Source organism: Mustela lutreola, chromosome 18 (assembly GCF_030435805.1).
Source record: "Mustela lutreola isolate mMusLut2 chromosome 18, mMusLut2.pri, whole genome shotgun sequence".
Lineage (NCBI taxonomy): Eukaryota > Metazoa > Chordata > Mammalia > Carnivora > Mustelidae > Mustela > Mustela lutreola.
This window is the reverse complement of record NC_081307.1, coordinates 14,614,270-14,640,077: the sequence shown is the minus strand read 5'-3', so window position 1 is coordinate 14,640,077 and position 25,808 is coordinate 14,614,270. Positions and strand designations below refer to the sequence as shown.

Below are 25,808 nucleotides of genomic sequence, written 5' to 3'. Positions count from 1 at the left end.
CCTTCCTGTCACTTCATTCTGAGATTCCTCTGCTTGTTTAATCTCATCTCCACACTTTTAACATCAGGATGCCTGAAACTGAAGTCTTTTGACCTGTTCTCTTTCCTATCTGCACTTAAGCCCCTGGTCATTTCGTCTAACATATGGTTTGAATACCATCTATATGTCAACAACTCCCAAATTTATATCCCCACCCTCAGTCGATATCAGCAACGTATGAGTGATCCAGTTTCTCTGCCTCCTTGCTAGCATTTGGTAATACACACACACATACATACACACATAAATGTAACTGACTACTTGGCATCTTTCTACTTAAATGCTTAATAGGCAATTCAGACTTAACCTAGTCCTGTGGCTTTCTGATTTTCTCTCCATCCCAAACGTGCTCTTCCCTCAGTTTCCCCCATGTCATTTAATACAGATCATCCTTCTGGTGTTCAGGCCAAATATGTTCAATTCTTCTCTTTTTCTTACACTCCATCCCACATTTAAACAGTGAGGAACTCTTTTGAGGACTTCAGATTATATACCGAATCTAATACTTTCTCTCTCGATCCCTGTCACTGCCCTGGCACAAGCCATCATGCCCTTGCGGGTGCGTTATTGAAGCAGCCTCCTCGTCGGTCTCCCTGTTCTCACTCTTGCCCTCCTTCAGTCTCAGTACAGCATCCAGAGTGATCCTTTTGGAATAATAAGCCAGATAGGTCATGTCTTCTGCTGAAAATCCTCTAGCAGTGACCATTTCACTCTAAATAATGACAGAAGCCATGACAAAGGTCTTATGTGATCTGGTCTTTGGTTTTGTCTTTGACTCCATTCTCTACTGCTTGTCTCCTCATTCGCTGGTTCTAGCCACACTGTTCTCCTTGACATTCTTCAGACACGGAGCATGCTCCTACAGTAGGCCTTTGTTCCCACTCTTCCGTCTCTCTGAATACTTATTTTTTAAATTTTTAAAAATTTTTTAAAAAAAATTTATTTATTTTTCAGAGAGAGAGTGTGTGTGTGTGAAAGAGCATAAGCAGGGGGGAGCAGCGGGCAAAGGGAGAAGCAGGCTCTCCGTTGACCAGAGAGCCTGATGTGGGGCTCGATCCCAGGACCGTGGGATCATGACCTGAGCCGAAGGCAAAGTCTTAACTGACTGAGCCACCCAGGCATCCTGAATACTTATTTTTTAAAAAGATTTATTTATTAGAGAGAGTGTGAGAGAGAGAGAGGGCGCATGCGCACGTGCCTGTGTGCAAGTCTGAGGGAAAGGCAGAGGGAGAAAATCTTCAAGAATATTCCCTGCTGAGTGTGGAGCCCAGTGACATGGGGCTCAGTCTCAGGACCCATGAGATCATGACCTGAGCTTGAAGCAAGAAGTTGGCCACTTACCTAGCTGAGCCACCCAGGTGCCCTTCCCTGAATACTTTTCCCATGGGATGATCCCTTACTTCTCTCAAGTTTTTACTGAAGTATTACTTTTTCATTTATGCCTCTTGGGCCACCTTATTAAAAATTTCAAATTAATTTCCCCCTCCAACATTCGATATACCTCATATTCCTTTGTTATTTTTTAATAGCACTTATCACTATTTAACTTACCATATCAAATTTTGTCTCTTGTCTGTGGGTCCCTACTAGAATGTTCTCTATGGGGGACAGGTTTTTGATGGTTTTGTTCATATAATCTAGAACAAGACCGGGCACATAATGGGAGCTCCGTAAGTACTTGGGTAAATGAATAAATGAATTCCGACGAGAAAGCAAAGAATCAGAGACGTCACTTTCCCAGCGGGGACTGGTAGAGGTGGGCCATAGCTTCACACTGGAACACAGTGCTGGTATCTCAAGCAAGTGATGAGAAATAAGTATAAAACATAGTTTCTGCCCTGAAGTAGCTCATGGTGCAGTAAAGGAATTTAGATTCATACCTGTAAAGGTAGAAGCAAAAGTATCAAACAGTAAATGGTATGTGGAACACAGTATATGATGTGTGAAACAGTACAAATAATAAAGAAAGGTTAATAGTACACGTAATAGAGAAACAAGATATTTGTATGGTGAAAGTCAGGAGGCTCAGTGTGCCTCAAGGACTGCTTTCCATTAATTTAGAATGGTTTTAAAGTAAGCTTTTGGAAAATAGGAAGATTGCTTTCTGTAATCCTTCCTGAGGCCTTTGATTCTAAGAGGATTGTGTTAGAGGAGTTTTAAATATTTTATGCAGCTCTTAAACACTTTTCAGTGGTGAATTAAATCTTTTATTATGTCTGGCTTTGAACTCTATTGGATCATTTTCATTTCTTGCAATGACTCAGTATAGCCCAGGGTGTTTGTCAAGCAATGGCTGAGAAAACCTTTTCCCCCTAGTGTTTTCATGGGTCCTGTTGATTAGCTAAGTGGTGAGAAATGCCACCTGGTGGTTGTAGGACTCTTATTTTCCTCACTGTTCTCAGTGTTTTTCTCCTCATTCCAGTTGCGATTACACTGGGACAACTGTTGCAGCTTCATACCATATGATTTCAGTAAGTTTAAAAATAGCAAAGAAATCACTAAACCACTTGGCATAAAGATTCGCATTTGGAGAGAATCAGACAAAGTGAGTTTCAGAAAGAGCAGCGATGCGGAAAGCTCTGTATCAGTCTTAAGATTCTGTAAAATTCTAGTAAAATGTACTGTGATATCCATGAGACATGTTAATTCTTTCCATTCCTCCCTCCCCAGTCCTTTCCCATAGATAGCATATGTAGACACTCCTTGAATAATGTGAATGCTAACTTCTTGAAATGAGTGAACGAATGAATGAAGCATGATATTATGTAGTACAGAGTTAGAATTAGCAACATGACCCAAATTTAGAAACAGATGGAACAGTTACAGTTCTCTGAATGTGTGGATGCTGCACCATTGAAGCCTGTGATTAAACCATTCCTAAATTTATAGTCACAAGGTTAATTTATGGTTTTTGCTTCTTTTAACAAAACTTGGTACTTATTTCCAAAGAGACTGAATTTTCCTACTTAAAGAGTAAGAGTTTGATGAATTAAGAACTTGATATAACTAAGTGATGCTATAAGTTTATTGTCCAAATCAGTTTGCTCTTGAAAGTTAGAGACTGCAAGGTGTCAGTATTTCTGCTGTGAGGACAGGATAAACTAGGAGTGTCCCTGGAAACCAGGATGTGTGATCATCTTTCTCCTAGCCGGCCTGTGTGTTATATCCAGGCTTCACTCTAGTTTATAAGTTTTAAACGTCATAAGGCACCACAGACTTATAAAAGATTCTCTTCATTTCTGAAGTGAATATAAATAACCATTGTTCCTTTAAGTTTAATATATGCCCTTACTTTATTCTGTTTTCTAGTTGTGGAAGCAGCATTCTTAACTGCAAACTTCCAGAATGTTGGGAGTGAAAGACTGCATTTATGTTGATTTTTCACTGCTTACAGGTCATGGACTTAGGGAGTTTCTAATGGTAAAGTGGGAGTTTTTAAGTTAAAAGAGAGTCTAACATCACGTAACCCTCTACATCTCATATTTTAGTGAAGAAAACTGAGGCTAAAAGGAGCCCTTGCCAAAGTCAGTGGCAAATCTGGGAGTGATGCCCATGCCTCTGGAATTCTTGTATAGAATTCTTTTCAGTGGTTGTGATAACAACATCAATAATAGTTAATGCTTTTTTAATTTAAAGATTTTATATATTTATTTGAGAAAGAGAGAGTGTACAAGTGGGGAGGGACAGGGAGAGGGAGAGAGAATCTGAAGTAGTGCATCTGGTGGGGGGCTTCATCTCACAACGCTGAGATCATGACCTGAGCCAAAACCAAGAGTCCCATGCTTAACTGACCGAGCCCCCCAGGCGCCCCAATAGTTGAAACTTTTCGAGTGCTTACGGTGTACCATGCATCATGCTCAGCATGTTACACATTGTGTCATCATTCGGTCTTCGCCATGACTTTATGAGATTGCTGTAATCGTTATCACTTTACATATGAGGAAACCAAAGCTAAGAGTGAAATCACAAGCTCAAAATCTCACATCTACTTAGTGACAAAGGTGGGTTTTGAACTCAGGCATCTGACTTTAAGCCAGTTATTTTTCACTACCATGCTGCTATTTTGCCTGGTTTTTAAAAAGATTTTTATTTTCTATTAACATAAAATGTATTATTAGCCCCAGGGATACAGGTCTGTGAATCACCAGGTTTACACACTTTACAGCATTGCCTGATTTTTTAAATTAATTTCTTTAAAAGGTATCCTGTTTCATGTTTATTTTATTTTTGTAAGTACATTGCCTATCCACTCATACATTATACTGCTTAGAAAAACAAGCCAAACCCTCTTGCTCTTTGTATCCTGAAAACCTTGGTTTTTCTCTGCATATGCAGTTAAACAAGGATGTTGTTAATGCATTTATTTATAAATTATTTGAGTAAAGCACTTAGAGTGGTAAAAAAAAATGTTTTTGTGAGGGTGAGTATGTGCATGTCCTAAGAGCTTCTAATGTTTAAACTTTCTGTGTGTATGTATGTATATATATACCTGTGTGTATGTGTGTATATATATATATGTGTCTGTGTGTATATGTGTGTGTGTGTGTGTGCATATATATATATATATATATATATATGTATAAGCTTTTTTAGATAAACCAACTTCTCTGTTAATTGGTCTCTTTATAAGTTGTTAGTTAGGCATTCTCTTAATTCAGAGAACAGTCTGATTGAAAGCCAGAAATCAATGAAGTTAATTTGGGAGTTTCATTTTTAAATAATGAAATTAAAATTTTAAAAATTTATTTAAATTGGGGTGCCTGGCTGGCTCAGGCTTGGATGTCTGCCTTCGCTTGGGTCATGATCCCAGGGTTCTGAGATTGAGCCCTGCCTTCTGAGATTGAGCTCTGCTTGGCAGGGAGCCTGCTTCTTTCCCTCTCTCACTCCCCCTCTTGTGTTCCCTCTCTCACTGTGTCACTCTTTCTGTCATATAAATAAATAAAATCTTTAAAAAAAAATAGGTCCTGGGTTCTACCCCCACATAGGGCTCCTTGCTTAGTGGGAAGCCTGCTTCTCCCTCTCCCACTTCCCCTCTTGTGTTCACTCTCTCATTGTCTTTCTGTCAAGTAAATTAATAAAAAATCTTTTTAAAAAAATAAAATATTTAAATAATATTTAGTAATTTAAGTAAGTGCCCAGAATATGAAAGGATAGAATGCAAAAATGCCAATTACCTGGTCACATTGGTTCTGATACCTTTTTTTTCCATTTTACTGCAGGGGCGCCTGGGTGTCTCAGTGGGCTAAAGCCTCTGCCTTCGGCTTAGGTCAAGATCCCAGGGTCCTGGGATCAAGCCCCACATCGGGCTCGCCACTGGGCGGGGAGCCTGCTTTCCCCTCTCTCTCTCTGCCTGCCTCTGTGCCTACTTGCGATCCCTGTCTGTCAAATAAATAAATAAAATCTTTAAAAAAAAAAAAAACCTACTGCAAACTTAACTTTTTTACATGAGCTTTGAGATAATTTTTAATTCAGTAAAGCCATATTGATTGTAAAACTAGTTTATAGTGTTAGCAAACTGTATCTTGTTTTCCAAATTGTATAATTGCTTTTTGTATAGTTGTACCTAAATTTTCACTTCCATGGAAGATAATTGCTTAGACTGATTTATGAGGTAGGTACAGGGCATCTGGAGAGCTATTTTATGAGGATGTCATTTACTTTACTTGTAATAGACCACAAAAAGTATTTTAAGAAAGTGTATTCTTGGACATAGAATAGCTAATGATTTAGGAACAACTTGAAGACTTAGTCCTTTTTTTTCTGAATATAAGATAATAACTTGGGGCACCTGGGTGGCTCAGTGGGTTAAGGCCTCTGCCTTCGGCTCAGGTCATGATCCCAGGGTCCTGGGATCGGGCCCCACATCGGGTTCTCTGCTCCACGGGGAGCCTACTTCCTCCTCTCTCTGTCTGCCTCTCTGCCTACTACTTGTGATTTCTGTCTGTCAAATAAATAAAATATATTTTAAAAAAAGATAATAACTTAATTTATCATAATTCCCCATGATAATAGGAGCACAAATAATGAATCAAGTTTCATGGGAGGTATGTCATTATCTAGTTTAGAATTTCTGAATGATTACATATTCCTGTTTTTCCTAGTAACTGCCGTGTCTCCTGTTTTGGCTGCTAATTCAGTTAAGAAGTCTTTGCTAGACTGAAAATAGAACATGATTTGGTTGCTTAAGGAATCAGTTAATAATGGATGTTTTGTTATACATTCTTATGTATAGTATGCCATGATTAACTTAGTAAACTTGACAGAGGTTATCAGGTTATTAAGAGCTTTGCTTCTACATCTGAGAAGCCATAAACCGGTATCTTTAATACAGAAGACAAAAAAAGACTTAACTGCTTAGTATTGTTAGATTTTCAGTGAATGAAAAGGTTTATAATTTGAGAATTATAGATTAATAAAAAATAAGGCATACCATATCCCTCATTTATATCAGCACTATTACTAATGTAATAAATGTTAAAAATAAAAAATAGTGGAGAGTTAGATTGCTAATAAGTAGGTAGATTGTATTTAGAAATCTTATGGATTTAGTGTTTTATTTAAACTCTTTCTGATTTTTAAAAAGTAAGTGTATTCCAGGGTACATGGGTGGCTCAGCTGGTTAAGCATCTGACTCCAGCTTTTGGCCCAGATCATGATCTTAATGGCTAATAGATCAAACCCTGCCTTGGATCTGCGCTGGGCAAGGAGCCCGCTTGAAGTTCTCTCTCCCAGTGTCCCTCTGCCCAACCCCTTCTGGCGTGTTCACTTTCTCTCTTTCTAAAAAAAAAAAAAAAAAAAAAAAGTATTCCAAAGGTGAGAAACAAGTAAATAGGAAGTTTTCTTTTTCTTCTTTGAAAAAGAGTAATTTTAAAGTTGCATTTTAAACATTATTCCTCTTATAATTGTCATCCAGTCTGTTTGTAAGAAGGCAGTAGAAATGTTGGGAATTAATGAGCGTTCTACTTTTTAAAAAATCAGTTTCATTTCATTCAGGTTCCGATTGTTGCACTTACTGCCACTGCAAGTTCTTCAATCCGGGAAGACATTGTGCGCTGCTTAAACCTGAAGAATCCTCAGATTACCTGTACTGGTTTTGATCGACCAAACTTGTATTTAGAAGTTGGGCGAAAAACAGGAAACATCGTTCAGGATCTTGTCCAATTTCTTATCCGAAAGACAAAGTGAGGATGTCATGTCGATAAATTTTGGTTAACTATTTCCTTATTTTTTCTTTGTTTTATGATCGTATTTGTCTATTTATTTATTACTTCCTTCTAATGCATATTTAACATATTTCACATTTTGCTTAGCTTTGGTTCAAGTCAAGTGTGATGTTATATAATCAAGACAACAACTGAGAAAATAGCTTAATTTTGAAGGCAGAAAATAATTCTGGTATTTTGGTACTTCATGTTGCTTGAACAGGATGTACACCTTTTTTTTTTTTTTTTTTTTTTTAAAGTAAACTTTACGCCCAACATGGGGCTTGAGCTCACAATCTTGAGATCAAGAGTCGCATATCCTACTTACTGAGCCAGCCAGGCATCCCTACACTCCTAATAATTGACAAGTATGGGGCGCCTGGGTGGCTCAGTGGGTTTAAGCCTCTGCCTTCGGCTCGGCTCATGGTCCCAGGGTTCTGGGATCGAGCCCCTAGTCGGGCGCTCTGCTCAGCAGGGAGCCTGTGTCCTCTCTCTCTCTGCCTGCCTCTCTGCCTACTTGTGATCTCTGTCAAATAAATAAATAAAATCTTAAAAAAAAAAAAAAACCAGTTGGCAAGTGAACAGTAAAAACAACTGAGTCTTTTAACTGAATTTTCTTTAGCTCACTAATTATGTCACTAATTATATGACTAATTGAGTATTAGGGAATTTTAAAAGTCATCTTAATAATAAATATTTTTGAGCCCTTGTTATGTGCCAGGGACTATCCTAGGTGCTTTATATAAATGATCTGGTAATTCTTATAACTCTTAGTAAGCTACATACTATTTTCTTTATTTTATTTTATTTTATTTTATTTTATTTTATTCATTTATTTGAGAGAGAGAGAGAGAGAGTATGAGAGGAGAGAGGTCAGTGGGAGAAACAGACTCCCTGGCAAGCTGAGAGCCCAATGTGGGACTCTATCCTGGGACTCCAGGATCATGACCTGAGCCAAAGGCAGTTGCCCAACCAACTGAGCCACCCAGGCGCCCCCATACTATTTTCATTTTACTGAAGAAGAAGCTGTCTCTAGTACTTTTTCCTGTTTCTTTTGTTTGGACACATTTTATATGTATACTAAGAAGCTTTCCTTTGTTTTATCTCCCTGATCTGTCTTGGTGAAAAGCTTATAACTGTCATGTTACGAAATGTGTTTTTAAATCAGAGTACATGAAAATAGGGTGCTTGGGTGGCTCAATTGGTTTAAGTGACTGCCTTCGACTCAGGGCATGGTCCTGGAGTCCCAGGATTGAGTCCCACATCAGGCTCCCTTCTCAGTGGGGAGAGTGCTTCTCCCTCTGACCCTCCCTAATCTTGTGTTCTCTCTCTCTCATTCCTCTTTCTCAAATAAGTAAATAAATAAAATCTTAAAAAAAAAATGAATACACGTGAATAATGTTTGACCTACCAGCACAAACACAAAACAAGTCTGGGTAAATAGTTTAAATAACATCAATAGTATTTTCCTGAAGGACTCCTGGGGTTCTTTAGGATGACTTTAAATGTAGGATCTTCTATTGGCATAATTGTACTATATTCAGATTAAAACAAGAATGTAATGGTGGTGCCTGGCTGACTCTGACGGTAGAGCATGTGACTCTTGATCTTGGGATTTTGAGTTTGAGCCTCTCATCGGGTGTTAAGACTACTTAAAAACAAAATCTTAAAAAAATAAAAAATAAAACAAGAAAGTAATGGCTGTATTGAGTACTTGCACAGCTCTGGTGATCTCTCTGAAGTGAGTACTCATTGTACTTCACTTCCCTTTATCCTAATCTTTGATCCTTTTCCGTCCATATTATTTTCAATTTCTGTGACTTTCCCCTAATAACCTTCTCCTTTTTGAAACTGTTTACCTTTTTGTGTGTGTGACATTACGACATTTTATCTTTTCTGACTATATTGTCCTTTTATGTTTTCTTCTCACCATTTTTCATGTTAATTATACTAGTGGGGGTCTCTTAGCCTAGACTGTTACCATGTCCCTGACGAGACCTCCCTCCTCCTCAGTGTTCCTTGCATTCTAGACACAGTTGTCAGATTCATCATCTGAAAGCACAGCCCTGAGTCTTGGCATTCCTCTCTGGTGCCTCCCTCTTTCCTGTGGACTAACAGCAAGACTCCTTAGTCTAACATCCAAGACCATCTGAGATTTTTATATTTGTGACAGTGGTTTTTCTGAGATCAAAGCAAGAAAGATTTTGCACCCATTTTCAGTCCTCCAGGAGTTATGGTAGCACCAACCACTGCGAGTCAGAATGCTTCCCGTAGACTTTAGGCAAATAGAAATTTTCCCCTTAACAAGCAATAATTAGATGAAGGGTAGTTAAGACTTCAGAGTGTTGCCTTTTCTTTCTGTTTCTTCTCTTTATTTAATTTTGCCATTTTTTCCTTATTCATTGGGCCAACTTGTTTGTTAAATTCTGACCTTATTTGTTTTCTATACTCATGATACATTGAAATTGAATAGGCAAGCCTCTCTCATCCATCTAATTTGGTGGTTAGGTGAAGATAGATTTCTTTCCTTGCAGGAAATTGTTGGGAGGAAATAGCAATGTTTAGTAAACCACTTGGTGAAGTAATGAATCCTTTTGTAATAGAGATAAAATTTTATTCCTCTGATTTCTGTACTAAGTTTAAATGTTCGTGTATTTTCTACTTTTTTTAAATGTAAAACTTGATACATGGTCTTAGTTTCAATTTGAACACTACAGAAATATGTCAGGTAAGAATACTTAGATCTTCCGGTTCTGTTCTTCATTTATCACTGTTCATAAATGATCACTATTTGGGCATTGAGCTTTATACCCTTCTTTTCTCTAACTGTGCTGTGCAGATATGCACTTCCAGTTTTTATTGTTAACTTTATGCAGGAGTAGTTACGGAGTAATTCCATATTTTAGACAGTATTTTCCTTTGATTTGAAGTGTCTTTGCTAAGATACAGGTTAAAATCTCTGGTTATGAGAGATAGATGTGTTTCCTCTTTCTCCCTTTAGTTCTATCAATTTTTGTTTCATGTGTTAAAGCTCTGTTAATTGGGGGCGCCTGGGTGGCTCATTGGGTTAAGGCCTCTGCCTTCAGCTCACGTCATGATCCCAGGGTCCTGGGATTGAGCCCTGCGTCAGGCTCTGCTCTTTGGGGAGCTTGCTTCTTCCTCTCTCTCTGCCTGCCTCTCTGACTACTTGTGATCTCTGTCTGTCCAATAAATAAATAAAATCTTTAAAAAAAAAAAAAAGCTCTGTTAATTGGTACAGACATATTTAGGATTTTTATATCTTCAGTACATGGAAACTTTTATCATTATTAAGAAAAAGCATTTTTGCTATCTTTCTGCATAATGTGATTTTTTAAAATTAGGGTCCTAATATGTAGGATATTACAATGTTCACATTTTAGCAAAAAATTTTTCTTCTTTGAGAAATGTTTTTAAAATGATGATAGTTTTGTGAGGGGTGCCGGGGCGGGCTCCATCAGTTTAAGCTCTGACTCTTGGTTTTAGCTGTGGTCATGGTCTCATGGGTTGTGGTGTCCAGCCCTCTGTCAGCCTCCGGGCTCAGCAGGGAGTCTGCTTAGGGATTCTCTCCCTCTGTCCCTCCCACCACTTGTGCTCTCTTTTTCTCTTGCTCAAATACATAAATCTTAAAAAAAAAATGATAGTTTTGTGTATTAAAAAACTTTGTAATTTTTCTCTTTTATTTTACTGCTGGACATTTTGTTATGGAAGCCCATTTGGTCACTGTAAAAAATTGCTTTGAGTAGATGATTCAGTAAAACTTGTGGAGTCAAATTATTGCCTATTTTTTCCCCTCTGTTTAAGTTTTCAATGACTTTTGCCATAAGTCCTTCTTAAAGGTTTTCAGATACAGTAATTTTTTATTGCTTGCTTAATATGTCATAGTATGAATGTACATAATGATGAACATTTACTTTTCACTAATACAGTTCTGTTGTGAATATTTGTGTATATGTGTCTTTTGGCAGATATTTGTAAAATAAATTCCTAAAGTTGAAATTATATCAGAATATATGCATTAAAAATTAAAATTTTTCCCAAATCTAAAATAATACAGTTTTAATATTGGTTAAGTTGGCATAAATGAATATATTCATGTAAATGAATATATTGAGGTATTAAATAAATGTTCTTTGGAAACCAACCTTTGCATTTTTAATAAATAAGCACAGGATTCTAAAACAGACTTTCGAACAGATGTTGTCTGTAGTAGTCCCAAGTTTACTAGTAAATGCTTCTTTGAACTATAAAAATGATCTTTAATATTACAAAAAGTTACTGTTTTTCTAGTAAACATACATAGAAACTCAATTTTTTGATGATGAGAAAGAGTAAGACTATTCTCCTATGTAAATATTCACTTACCCTTCTTATGTAAATGAAGACTAATCCTTCATCTAGTGCTTTGCATTCTAAAAGTATGGAAATTGAATTTCCAGTAGCTTGTTAAGTTTTTATCAAGGTTTTTGCTTAAATAAACTTGTCTCTGGTTTTAACTTTAATTTGAACAAAAGATGAGTCTAAGGTGTTTGGGATTTAATATAATTCATTTCCACATTTGACTTTCCACATTTTTATGTAATTAAATGTATCATTGTTTTCTATATGCTTTCTTTTTATAGTGTTTTACTGAAAAGAAAATTAATTAAAATTTAACAAATGAAATTTAAAGTTTTAAAAAGAAAGGGGAAATTAAATAAGGTAATCTCAAACTGAGATTATTTATATATATATTTATATATTTATATGTTTTTATTCTTTTGTTTGTGTGTGTTTGTTTATTTGATTTTAGTACCACCTGGGAATTTGAGGGCCCAACTATCATCTATTGTCCTTCCAGAAAAATGACAGAACAAGTTACAGCTGAACTTAAGAAACTGAACTTAGCCTGTGGAACATACCATGCAGGCTTGAGTGTTAAATCAAGGAGAGAGGTTCATCATAGTTTCATGAGAGATGAAATTCAGGTATGAAGATCCATCATCATTACTCTCTATTCCCCATGGAAACCGATGTTTCTCTAATATTTATTTCCCATATCTTTAGCTTCTATCTTGTTTGTGTTGAGTGTAAAGAAGTTTCTTTCTTGGCGCCTGGGTGGCTCAGTGGGTTAAGCCACTGCCTTCGGCTCAGGTCATGATCTCAGGGTCCTGGGATTGAGTCCCGCATCGGGTCTCTGCTCAGCAGGGAGTCTGCTTCCTCCTCTCTCTCTCTGCCTGCCTCTCTGCCTACTTGTGATTTCTCTCTGTCAAATAAATAAATAAAATCTTAAAAAAAAAAAAAAGAAGAAGTTTCTTTCAAAGGGAATTAATGTATAATATGGTGACAGGTGAACAGACCATTGAAGGTGAGTACATAGAGCAGGCTGCACATAGTGCTTAGGTACATAGAGGAAGAAATGCTCGCTGTTAAGGTAGCTTCTGTTGTGATGATCCAACCAGGAAGAAGCAGTTTGAGCATAGAATCTGAACAAGTAAGTGGAAGTGTGTCGAGTATGTGAGGCCAGTGCGTGATAAGGGCAAAGGGCTTGGTTATGGAATTCCCAGGAAAGGGACTAGCATTTGCAAAGACACTGTGGTAGGAAAGTGCATACTGGGTTTAGGAAACTGGGAATAGTTTGAAATGGTTGGAGAGAAAGAGAGTATGGAATAGGATTGGTTCAAAGTACAGGTTGAAGAGGCAGGGAAGAACTGTTAGAGACTCACAGGAAAAAAGTTGAATGGGTTGGTTCGCCAGGTTATGGAGAAGGGCCTTAAAATTTGCAAAGAGGCAGGCTGGGATTGATGTAATGTACCTGTAGTTTTTCTAGACCACTGTAGCCTTAGAATTTTTAATTTAAATTTTCATTTAATTCTTTAATTCATTTTTATCTGATAGGTAAGACAAATCGAAGTGGATTAATTCTTGTCAAAGTTGATGTGAGGGAGAAAGAGATCCAAGAGGCTTCCATTATCCCAAGACAGCCCCTGGGGGTATTCTATAATTCTCAGAGCTCCACAGAATAGCGTTTGAAAACCATTATGACAAATTAATGTGTGTTTTTGAGCAAGATCATAGTATCATAAAAACATTAGATTAGCAGCTCTAAGCAGGATTGATTTGAAGAGGAAAGACTGAAGGAAGAAAGGGAATCAGTGAAGTCACTGTGAAGTGTTCTAGCTGAGATTGCTGTAATGATTGAAATAATGTAATAATTCCAATCTGAAGTGATTGGAATCCTGGTTTAGTGGGTGTCATGCAGAATATTTAGGAGGACTTAAATTCAGACCATGTTGGAAGGTTTACAACTTCATGCTGTCAGTATCCTATCCCAAGTCTGTTAATGCAAGCCTGTGGACTAGGCCTCCTCTGAAGTTGAGACGTGAACTTAACTTCTGCTTTGCATTTTCTGCTCTGAAGGTCTTCCATTTCCTTTCTGTCCAGTTCTGTAGTTGGTAATGATCCTCAAACCAACATTGTTCAAACAACTTACCCCAAGTATGGTTCATATGCACTGTAAAGTTCACTATGCACTATCATGCTATAATGCTTACTTACCTAAAAGCATTCTTTTTCTTTCTCTTCTTTCTAAAGATAGGAACAGTTATCACAACTGCTTAGAATAGAGTTACCTAAATTCTAAAATGTTTATACTTTTATTATCTCAGGAGTTTGAAAATTATCAGATAAAATTTATTGGCTGTTGCTTACTGAATCTTAACAATTGATGTTCGAGCCATTAACTGATCAATGATTTCTTTCATCTTGACTTATTATTAATTACTCATTTAGGTAGAAGCATCTCTTACAGATATGAGAGATTATAAACTTTCTCTGTTATATTGTGAGGGGAGACTTCGTTGGATGCATCTGGTTTTGCTACCCATGTTCAGCTTCAGTGAAACACTGATGCTTTGAAATATGGCTTTAAAAACCTCACAGTGATCACCAGTTATACCTGATACCTATAAAGGTGTTATATGTATGTGCCACAGTATTTTCCCTTTCTGTGGCAGGATGCCAAAAAGTTTTATGCACATTAGGAAAATTAATAAATTAGTACTGATGCTGTCACCCTAGCGACATTAGGGGTCCTGTTGTATCTGACAACTGGCCTTAATGTACTCCTTTTTTGCTATTATAATAAATTGTAAGCTTCACATTTGCATCAAGAGTCCTCAGACACCTCCTGAAGATGATAAAAATACATTTCCTCATCTATATAGAATAGTCTGGTGCTCGTGGAATTGATTACTTGCCATTGAGTATTTATTGAGTGCCTACTAAATGCATATATGCATAGAATTCTAGATGTTCACTCTACTGTCTTTCTGAAGTTGATTTATTCTTTGGTGTGGGCCTGAAAGTAGAGCTCACTTCCTAAGCTCTTTATATCTTGAGTCGACTGATAAGTAGAATCTTACTATTTTCTATTTTATAATTTTAGAAAAAAATTTTTTCTTACTGTTCTTAACCAAATCTAACCATATTCAGATATAGATTAGCATTTTTAGACTGTGATCATTCATTCTTACTTTTAGTCCTGATTTTGTTACATGTTCTTTTGTATTTCATTTGCTTTCTTAAGGTCTCAGATTCTTTTCTTTCTGAGATGAGTCCTTGAATAAATTACTTGATAAAATACTTTCTTTTCAATGGAGAGTTAATAATGGCATTTTGAACATCATGTCTGTAGAAGAGGGTGAAAAACAGTGTCATAAATGTGCCTGACTGGCTCAGTCACTAGAGCATGCGACTCTTGATCCCGGAGTTGTAGATACCAAGCCCCATGTCAGGTGTAGAGATTACTTAAAAATAAAATCTTAAAAAAACAAACAAACCAGGATCATGTGGTGAAAATTAGATCTTCAAAGTTCTCACCACACACACATATACTACGTACACACTTACAAATGCTAACTATGGGAGGTAATGGATGTGGTAAGTAACTTTATGTGATGGATGTGATAAGTAACTTTACTACTTTATAAGTAATCATTTCATAGTGTATATGTGTATCAAATTATCAGATTATGCATCTTAAATTTACACAGTGTTATATGTCACCTAAGCTGGAAGAAAATTGAATCAAATACATTTTTAAAGACCTTAAAATTATTGTGTTGCTTATTCACTTTCAAATTCAGCAAAATGGCCTAGATTTATTCACTCAAAGCTTTTTCTTTTAAGATTTTATTTTTAAGTAATCTCTACATCCATTTTCAGGCTTGAACTCAAAACCCCAAGATTAAGAGTCAGTGCTTTACCAACTGAGCAGCCAGGCACCCCTTAAAGCTTTTTCTTAATAAATTTCTATTTCAAAGTTTTTTTTCCCTTCACTTTTCTTATATTTTCTTTTATCTATTATTTTCTTTTTCTTTCTTCCTCTCTGCCCCCTTCTTTCTGTCTTTCTTATATTCTTGGTCCATCTTAATAGATTTTTGTAATAGTACTTTAACTTTTATTGGTTATACAGGCACAATTTAAAATACTAGCTACTTCTGCAGTGTTTACAATGGGAACATAAGCGCCTCCTTTCTTCCCCACTTCTGTCTCCTATTTTCATCTCTCTTAGTTTATTCTTTTGCTGTTCACCACTAGATTGTGCAGTGATTTGCTTTTATTGTTACTACTTAGTTTTTATTTATTAGATTTTTAAAATTTATTATTAGTTTTCATTTATTAGATGTAGGCATCGTCTATTGACTTCCCACTATGAGGAGTGAGTTTATCTCCCTTTCATACCCCTTCCTGCCCTTCTGCTTACACTGTTCATGTATTTCTAACCCCCATTCCTCCCAACATTAACATAATTTGGTTAGATTGATACATATATATTTCTCTGTAAATGTTTTTTATCTCTAAGCCATGCAGAAAATTATAGTTACTTTTATTGCACATCTTCTTTTACTGTTAATACTTTTAAAATTTTTTTAGTTTTTTTTTATGTTCTTATCACTCATTCTTCCCTAAAACTTCTCCCAATGATGTAAATATCATTTCAGTATGCTCATATATGTTAGGAATCTTTTAAAGTTGCAGAGATAAATTCATGTTCCATTTTACCATCTTTAATGAGAAGTTTCCTTCCATCTGGAATAATGCTAGAAAATATTTAGATACTTTAGATATTTAGATACTTGGTAAGGACTCTTGAAACTTCATAATAACATGAAGTCCCTTTTAATATAGTAAGTATTTTAAGAATCTATTTTGTGTCTTGTACTAACTTATAGGTGTTCAGGGAGACCACTTTAGTTGCTACTTTTTATAGGGAGGAAATAGAAATCCCATTTTAGGGTTACCAATCTCTAATTCATAAATTGGGCAGATAATCTTTTGATCTGTAAGTGTTGATTGAAATTATATTAAATTCAGTTTCATGCCAGGGACTTTAGTTAATGAGCTAATTATTACTCTTGCCAAAAGGTAAAGATGTCGGCTTTTGGTTCTGCTACATACTTGTCAAACTGTGTTGTTATTTATTCTCAGTGTGTTATAGCTACCATAGCTTTTGGAATGGGCATTAATAAAGCCGACATTCGCAAAGTCATTCATTATGGTGCTCCTAAAGAAATGGAATCGTATTACCAGGAGATTGGGAGAGCTGGCCGTGATGGGCTTCAGAGTTCTTGTCATGTACTGTGGGCTCCAGCAGACATTAACTTAAACAGGTAAAACCATTTATTGCTTTTACTTTTGCAGATTTCTTTCTTTCCGTATAAGCTTTGAAAGTATTTTGAAGCTGCATCCAAAATTCCAAGTAATGTGTATAAGTGCATTTAAAACCAACAAAACAGAGGACATGTAAGAACCTTTGTGGTTAAGTGTTGCCACCCAGAGATGACCTGATTTCAGCTATACCTCATCTAGTGTGAAGAATTAACTCAATCAGGACTATACTGGGAATGGAACATGGATCCTATGGGAGCTTTCCTAATATTGTGCATGGACAAACTTTTTCTCCCCAGGTCCTCTCGAGTTTTGATATGTCTGCAGCCATAGTTTTCTTCAGATAGCATTTATTTTGTTATTGGTTCTTTTTTCCTGTGCTACAATGGTGCTTATTCCAAGTGAATTTTGCTATTTGACTCTCTTTACCATTTGTTTCTTTTGTTAGTTCTGTGAAAACATGCAGCTCTCCTTGATTGTGTGTGAATACTCATGTTGCACTATAGCTAGCCATTCATTGTACTGATTGACAGCCATGAAAAACATTAAGTGTTCAGTTAAATGTAGGAAGATCGTTCTACTTAAACATGAAGCAAGTCTTTTATTGGTACTTGTGTTCTATGAGATGTATACTGGAATGGAAAACTTCATCTTGCAAAAACTTCAGGGGCAGGGTTTAGCAACTGATGCCCTCATCCATAGGAGGATAAAATCTCAGGGAAAAAAACCCTATATATGGTAATTGATGTGGCTGTTAAGATGAGGTATTTTCAAAATTCACATCCATGTTGCTGAATAAATTGAGCTCTTGCATGGACATATTAGCTCGTATTATTAAAATGATGAGAGTACCTATCCAATAGAGTTTTTATTTTTATTCATCATTCAGCAGTGTTTTGTTCTGAGTGCCTGCTATGTTTTAAGCATTATGATCTATGCTGGGGATACAGTGATAAATAAAAACAGATATGGTGCCTGCTCTCAGCTCTCAGAGAATATAATGGAAATGGCAGATCTTAATCACAGATTCTGTGATTCTGTATATACATGCAGAGTATGTATCCACAACTCTAGATACATAGAATTCATTGTGTTTGACAATTTCAATAACCAAAAGAGTTTTTAGAAGGGATTATGCAAATCTTTGTAAAAATTACAGCTGTGTTAGGTACTTTGAAGGACAGTTGAATTGTAAGTAAGAATACACTAGATTGCATATTTACCAAGTTAAAAAGTTCAGGTTAAGTCTTCCTTCAAGAAGTGATAGGGTGAGTTATGAAAGAAGAACAGGGATTAATTAGATAAAAACGTTTGGTGTAAATTTTAAGCTCTTTAAAGAATAGTGATAGCTTTTATTTCTTAACACAGAGTTAGTAAGACCATCCCCTTAAACAGAACAATTATTGTTTTTCTTTTGACGGTTGCCTATGTAAAAGCTTTTTATAAACTAAAATAACTGGGATAGAGAACAGGTCTATCTGATACTATTAAATTTGGGGTTGTTTCAAACATATGTTGATTCTTACCAATTCTCATTTATTTATATATTGTACTAGAGGTGCTGAACACTTAACAGCCGGAGTTTTATACTATGACTATGCAGGTTCATCAGTAGATATAGTTGCTATTTATTTGGGTCTCAAAAGATACTTTATTTTTTTTTCAATTTATTTTCAGTGTTCCAGAATTTATTGTTTATGCACCACACCCAGTGCTCCATGCAATACGTGACCTCTACAAAACCCACCACCAGGCTCACCCAACTTCCCACTCCCCTCCCTGCCAAAACCCTCAGTTAGTTCCTCAGAGTGCACAGTCTCTCATGGTTTGTCTCCCCCTCCAATTTCCCCCAACTCCCTTCTCCTCTCCATCTCTCCATGTCCTCTTTGTTATTCCTTATGCTCCAGAAATAGTAAAACCATATGATAATTGACTTTCTCTGCTTGACTTATTTCACTCAGCATAATCTCTTGCAGTCTCATCCATGTTGATACAAAAGTTGGGTATTCATCCTTTCTGATGGAGCCATAATACTTCATAGTATATATGGACCATGTCTTCTTTATCCATTTGTCTGTTGAAGGCATCTTGGTTTCAAAAGATATTTTAAATGGTTATCTCTTTAAGATTTCACAGAAGTAATAGTGGTTAGTAATCAAATAATGGTGCCAGAAAACCCATACTTGAATTTTAGTAAAGACAGGTTGTTTTTGCATCCATCCTAAGGGAAATACTAAACCTACAGGGTTAATCATGATAAAAGAGAATTCAGTGAGGATTTAGGACAGATCTGTGTCATTCTTGGGACTGATCTCTTCTATTGAAAGAAACAAAGTTTGAGAATAAATGGAGTTTCTTGTTCTCAGTCGAAAGATTACTGTAATTCATAAAACTTTTAAAGTGTATCTTATACTAGAATGCTATGATTGAGAAAAGAAACTTGTCCATTCCTCAGTGTAAATATGTAATTTTTTATTTCTTATTGCAGAAGCAGTACCATTGGCAACATCTCAGTGTCTGCATTGGTTATTAAACAGTCAAACCCAATATTATTGTAAACTTTTTAAAAAGGGAATAATTTGCAGGTTAATTTCAATTTAATAATTCTTCCATCTGGTTCCAACTGATTTGTATTTATGGGTTGCTTTTAGAATTTTTTTTTCTTTTCAACTTATTTTTATTCTGTAGAATATTTTACTTTAATAGTCCCAAAAGTAAAATAAATATTTACCAAATTTGCTTTTAGAGACTTGTAATTTTGTTTTTCCAGATTTGTTACTGACACTGATAATGAAAAGTTAAATGTAGGTCATCTGAACCAAATACAAGGGAGGCTATAGTACTTAGAGTGTAGGTGTTTTTTTCTTTGTCCTTCCTGAGGAGAAAGAGGTGAGCTAAACAAATAAATAAAGCAAAAACATAACTATAGTTGGTCCTTGAACAGCATGAGGGTTAGGAGTGCTGATTCCTCCAGGTAATCAAAAATCTACATATAACTTTTGACTCTTCCAAAACTTAACTACCAATAGCCTACTGTTGACTTGGAGCTTTATGGATAACATAAACAGTAGATTAGCACTTACTTCATATGCTGTATCTATTATATACTGTATTCTTACCATAAATAAACTAGAGAAAAGAAAATTCCATTTTAAAAAATCATAAGAGAAAATGCATTTATAGTACACTACTGTATTTATTTAAAAATTCACATGTAAGTGGACCGATGCAGTTTAAACTTGTGTTGTTTAATGGTCAACTGGAATTTTTAGGGGATGGGCTAGGAAGAATGAGATTATGGGGAACCAGAGTCAATAGTTGGAAGAGATTTGGGAGTAAATTATACAGAAAGGCATGGTGGTTGGTGGTGTCAAATCATAAGAATGTTTTTGAATAAGCGATCATTTGTATGTTCAAACTTTCCAGAAGTCATTTAACTGGATTCCCTGTTGGTGTCATCTTTGAGAATTGTACGGAGGTATTTTTATCAGTCAGAAGTTTGAATAGTCATAATATTAGTGAGGTCCATTTTGATGAGGATCAGCATTATCAATTAGAGCTTACATGCAAACATTGTTTTCTTTTGAAATATCTGAAATCTACGCAACTCAGACTTCTATTTATTCTTGAAAGAATTCTTGGAAAGATGTGCATCATCTTCTGATATCTGATATTCATGGAATTTCTTCACAGTAAACTAGAATTAACTTTTTAAAGACAAACATGTCTAGTGCTAACAATTTTAAAGTAAATTCAGTATTATAGAAAAATAAGTTATAATTGTTCGAGGAAGAATTTAATTCTGGTGTTTTATTAGTGTCCCAAAATAGACTATAGTATAAAGGGATAGTTTTAGGGGGGATGAGAAATCCTCTGAAGAGCAAATAGGGATTAAGGCTAATATTTGGATTTGAACCTCTTTCAGTATGTTTTAGTTTGTCAGATAAAATAAAATAAACAATAACCTTTTGCTGGGAAAATGTAAAAATCCATATATTGTGGGAATATTGCCAAAAAGCATGTAGAATATAAATCAAAAATGAAAAATTTTAGGGTTTATAATAATTTTTTCAAAGGCAGCTAAAAAATTGATGCTTGAATAACTTGAATATAGATATAGAATTTTTTCAAAAGTAATTTTCATAGAAGTTAGAAAAAGGCTTGCCTCTTAGGGGCATTGACTTGACTAGAAAGGGACATATAACTTTCTGGGATGATAGAAATTTTTTTTTATCTTGATAGAAGTGTAGATGGTATAGGTTGTGAAGAGTAAACAGTAATAAATGTAAAAATAACAAAATCACTATTGCAATTTTATATATTCCTGTGATATTTGTAATTGACAGGCATCGCCTTAGTGAGATTCCCAATGAAAAGTTTCGATTATACAAATTAAAGATGATGGCAAAGATGGAAAAATATCTTCATTCCAGAAGGTGTAGGCGAAAGTAGGTATTATTTGTTTTATATTAATTAATAACAGATTTAGGAATGATGCTCTTTTAGGAATTCTTTTAGGAATGATGCAAAATAATTAGAAATATTTAAAAACCATATCTTGTTGGTATTACATATGTGCTGAATTTTTAAGGTAACTTCCTTTGTGCCTCAGTAAACTGAAGCCAGATAATGAGATCTCAGGTGAATCAATTAGTGATGATTTCACCTCATTATTTTAAGCAATGATTTTAACATATATGGTTTTGTTCTTTTATTTAATTTTAAATTTTCTCTTGGGTAGACTCATCTTGTCTCATTTTGAAGACAAACAACTACGAAAGGCCTCCGTGGGTATTATGGGAACTGAAAAATGCTGTGATAATTGCAGGTCCAGGTAAAGATATTTTTCTTCTAGATGGAGGTTCTAAAAGTCTTTGTTTCTCTTCCTTTTCAAATATATATATTTTTAAGTAGGCTTCATGTCCAACAGGTGGCTTAAACTCATGACTCTGAGATCAAGACTCTGAGATCAAGGGTCAGATGCTCCATTGACTGAGCCACCCAGTGGCCCCTCAAATAATTTTCAATTGAGTTTTTGTTGAATGATATATATTACAGTTTTAAAAAACAAAATAATTTATTTAAATGTAGGAAAAAGCAAGCAATATTATTTTGCTTTACAAATAGATAAACAAATAGATAATAGACAATCAAAATAGATAAATAAATAGATAAATGGTGGACCTAAATCTAAATGTATCAATAATTATATTAAGTGTAAATGGTCCAAAATCACCACTTAAAGGCAGACGTTGTTAGAATTGGCTTAAAAATACAACTGAGCCTGGCTGGCTCAGTCAGAGAAGAATGTGACTCTTGATTTTGGCGTCATGAGTTTGAGCCCAGATTGGGTATAGAGATTATTTAAAAATTAATAAGTAAACTTGGGGGAAGAAAATGACCCAAATATATGCTGACCATAAGAAATCCACAAGTGTAATTATACAGGTAGATTAAAAATAAAAGGATAACAACTATATACCATGAAAACACTAGTCAAAAGAAAGCTGGGTTGTTATTTTAATATCAGACAGAGGAGACTTTGGAGAAAGAATATTACCGGGCATAAGGAAAGACATTACATGATGGTAAAAGGGTCAGTTTACCAATGAATCATAGTTCACCAGAGATACACACACACATACATACACACAGAGATTGATTTTAAGGAATTGGCTGATGGCAGTTGTGGGGGTTGGCAAGGCTGAAATTTGTAGGATAAGCTGGCAGGCTGGAAAGTCAGGCAGAATTTCTGTGTTAATATTTTTGAGTACAGTTCCTTGTTGTCCAACAAACCTCAGTCTTTGCTCTTTAAGGCCTTCATTTGATTGGATGAGACTTAACTTTACAGGTAATCTCCTTTTCTTAAAGTCAGCTGATTGGAGGTGGTAATCCTATCTACAAAATATTTATAACATCATCTAGTGTTTGACCAAACAACTGGGCACCATAGCCTCCCCAAGTTGACACTTCATGTTAACCATCATATTCAAGAGCACATAATCCTAAATGTGTATATACTTAACAAAAGAACGGACAGAATTGAAAGGAGAAATAAAGAAATCCATAATTATAGTTAATGATTTCAACATCTCTTAGTAATTAATGGAACTAATAGACAGAAAATCAGTAAGAAGATAGAAATGAACAGGACTGCCAACAAACTGGATCTAATTAACTTTTATAGAAACTCCACCCAACAACGGTGGAGTAAACATTCTTCCCAGGTACTGATGGAATGTTCACAAATGTGGATTATATTTTGGGTCATAAAACAAACCTTAATACATTTAAAAGAATTCGGCTCATATGGAATGTGTTTTCTGACCTTAAAGGAATTAAGCTAGAAACCAATAACAGAAAGATAGCAGGAAAGCCTCCAAACACTCAAAGATTATATAGCACAGTACTAAGTAACCCATGTGCCAAAGAGGAGGCCTCAAGGTCAACTGGAAGATATTTTGACCTGAATGAAATGAAATGTATATAAAATATACATTATATAAAATGTATGGGATGCGGCTAAAGAAATACTGAGAGAAATTTAGAGCATTAAATACTTAGAAGAAAAGAAAAGTTTCAAAGCTGTAATTAAGCTTCCACCTTAATAACAAATAAGAGCAAAATAAACCAAAAGGAAGCAGAAGGAAGGAAATAAAGAGAAGAGCATAAGTGAAATGAAATAGAAAACAAAAACAAAAGAGAAAAACCAAAGAATTCAAAAGCGCATTCTTTGAAAAGGTCAATAAAATGGATAGAAACTTCTCACAAGAAAAAAAAGGGAATACAGAGATTACCAATATGAGGAATGAAAGTAATTTCACTACAGGCCCAACGGACATTAAGAGAGTCATAAAGAAACACTGTGAATAACTCAGTGCATGTACATTCAGTAATTTAGAGGAAACAGACCCAATTCCTTGATAACTTCAAACTGACAAAATTCACCTACAACGAAATAGATAACCCGGATAGTTGTACGACTGTTAAAGAAATTAGAGCTGTTAAAAACCTCTGGAATAAAATTTCCTAGCCCAAATGGTTTGAATGGCAAATTTTACCAAACTTTTAAAGGAAGAAATAATACCAGTTTTACAGTATAGTCCCATTTATATGGTAATCTCGCAAAAGTAAGACTATATTGTCGGGATGGAGAAAAGATCAGTGGTTGCCAGAGGTTAGAGGGAGGTGGAGGTTATGATTACAAAGGGCTAGCATAAGGGAGTGTTTACTCTGATGAATTTGTTGTGTGTCCTCATTGTGATGGTAGCTGATTATGGTTGTTGGATGAATCTATGCATATGAATCAATAGATGTATTTAAATTAGTAGAACTTTACATATGCACAGATGCACAGTCAATTTAACTGTATATTAATTGAAAAAATAAAAACAAATTGTATGACTAGTTGAGTTAACCATAGGTACCTAGGCATAGTAGCTGTGTAACTATGAGACAAAGAAGTAATTATTAGGGAGGAAGATGATCTCTGTGGTGACAAAAAGTTTTTTCTGCAAAAGGACAGAATTGTTCTATGCACCAAACCCCAAACCCTACAAATACATAAAGCACAAACCAACAGCCGGAAGAAATCAACAAATCCACCATTAAAGTAGAAGAGTTTGACATAATTTTTGGTTATTGGTAGGTTAAACAACCCAGAAATGAGTAAGCTGTAGAAAATTTGGTCAACATAGTAAAAAGTTTGATTTATCACACACTTGCTATTTAGAACTCTTATACTAAGCATTTAGAACAATGTATTGCAAACATTTTCACTTCATGATCCACAAAACTAGTGATAATACCACTATAGCACACTAGGCTATTTACTACTCAGGTCCAGATTCTGTCCAGAACTGTGGTTAACTCTGTAGCATCCCTATAATCCATTTACAGCACACTAGCTGGGAAGCCCTGAATTAGAGACTGCACTTCTCAAACATACATGGAACATTGATAAAAATTTGCCTCCGTGTTAAAGCAGGGGGCTGGCAAACTATGGCTTGTATACCAAACCCACTTTGCTGCCTGTTTTTATGGATGAAGTTTTCTGGGAAAACAACATACCCTTTTGTTTATATGTTGTCTGTGGCTGTTTTTGCAGAGTTGAATGCCCAGTAGCTATGACACAAAGATAGTATGGCCCACAAAACCTAAACTGTTTACTATCTAACCCTTTATAAAAAGCTTTCTGTCCCTTATACTAGATTGCAGTGTCTCGGAAGTTTTCAGTGTATTGGTATTAAACACACCACTTCATCTGATCAGAATGCAATTGAATTAGAAGAAAATAAGAGGATGGGGCACCTGGGTGGCTCAGTGGCTTAAGGCCTCTGCCTTCAGCTCAGGTCATGATCCCAGGGTCCTGGGATCAAGCCCCACATCGGGCTCTCTGCCCAGCAGGGAGCCTGCTTCCTTTCCTTTCTCTCTGCCTGCCTCTCAGCCTATTGTGATCTCTGTCTGTCAAATAAATAAATAAAATATTTTTTAAAAAAAGAAGAAGAAAATAAGAGGATAAACAAAATTCTCATTCACTTGGACATTAAAAATAAATAACACTTTTAACTTACTCATAAATCAAAGAAGGAATCAGATGAAATTAAAACATTTTTAGAACTTTAGTAATGATTACAATATTATACATTAAAACTTGGGAGATACAGCAGAGGTGGCACTTTGTGAGAATCTGATAGCTAAATATTCATACTACAAAAGAAAAGTAATGAGCTAAGTTTCCTACTAAAGAAGCTAGAATAGGAGAATAAACCTAAATGTAGTCTTTCCCCCAAAACATATTATAGCTGGAATATTGACTGTATTCCTACTGCTGTTTCAAAGCTATTTGTTCTAAAGAAAGCTATTGAATTAGGTAGTTGAACTGTATTAGTTGATTTT

General features: G+C 35.5%; 1 protein-coding gene across 8 annotated transcripts in view; it reads left to right on the top strand.

Annotated features, from left to right (window-relative positions):
* The window catches only part of WRN (WRN RecQ like helicase), a 144,628-nt gene that overhangs the window by 73,309 nt on the left and 45,511 nt on the right, over nucleotides 1-25,808 (top strand). For all 8 annotated transcript variants that reach the window (XM_059156399.1, XM_059156397.1, XM_059156393.1 and 5 more), the window contains 5 exons: nucleotides 7,033-7,220; nucleotides 12,052-12,226; nucleotides 16,731-16,912; nucleotides 21,257-21,358; nucleotides 21,652-21,744. In XM_059156399.1, coding sequence (XP_059012382.1) covers nucleotides 7,033-7,220; nucleotides 12,052-12,226; nucleotides 16,731-16,912; nucleotides 21,257-21,358; nucleotides 21,652-21,744 — 740 coding nt within the window. The remainder of the gene's footprint in view (nucleotides 1-7,032; nucleotides 7,221-12,051; nucleotides 12,227-16,730; nucleotides 16,913-21,256; nucleotides 21,359-21,651; nucleotides 21,745-25,808) is intronic.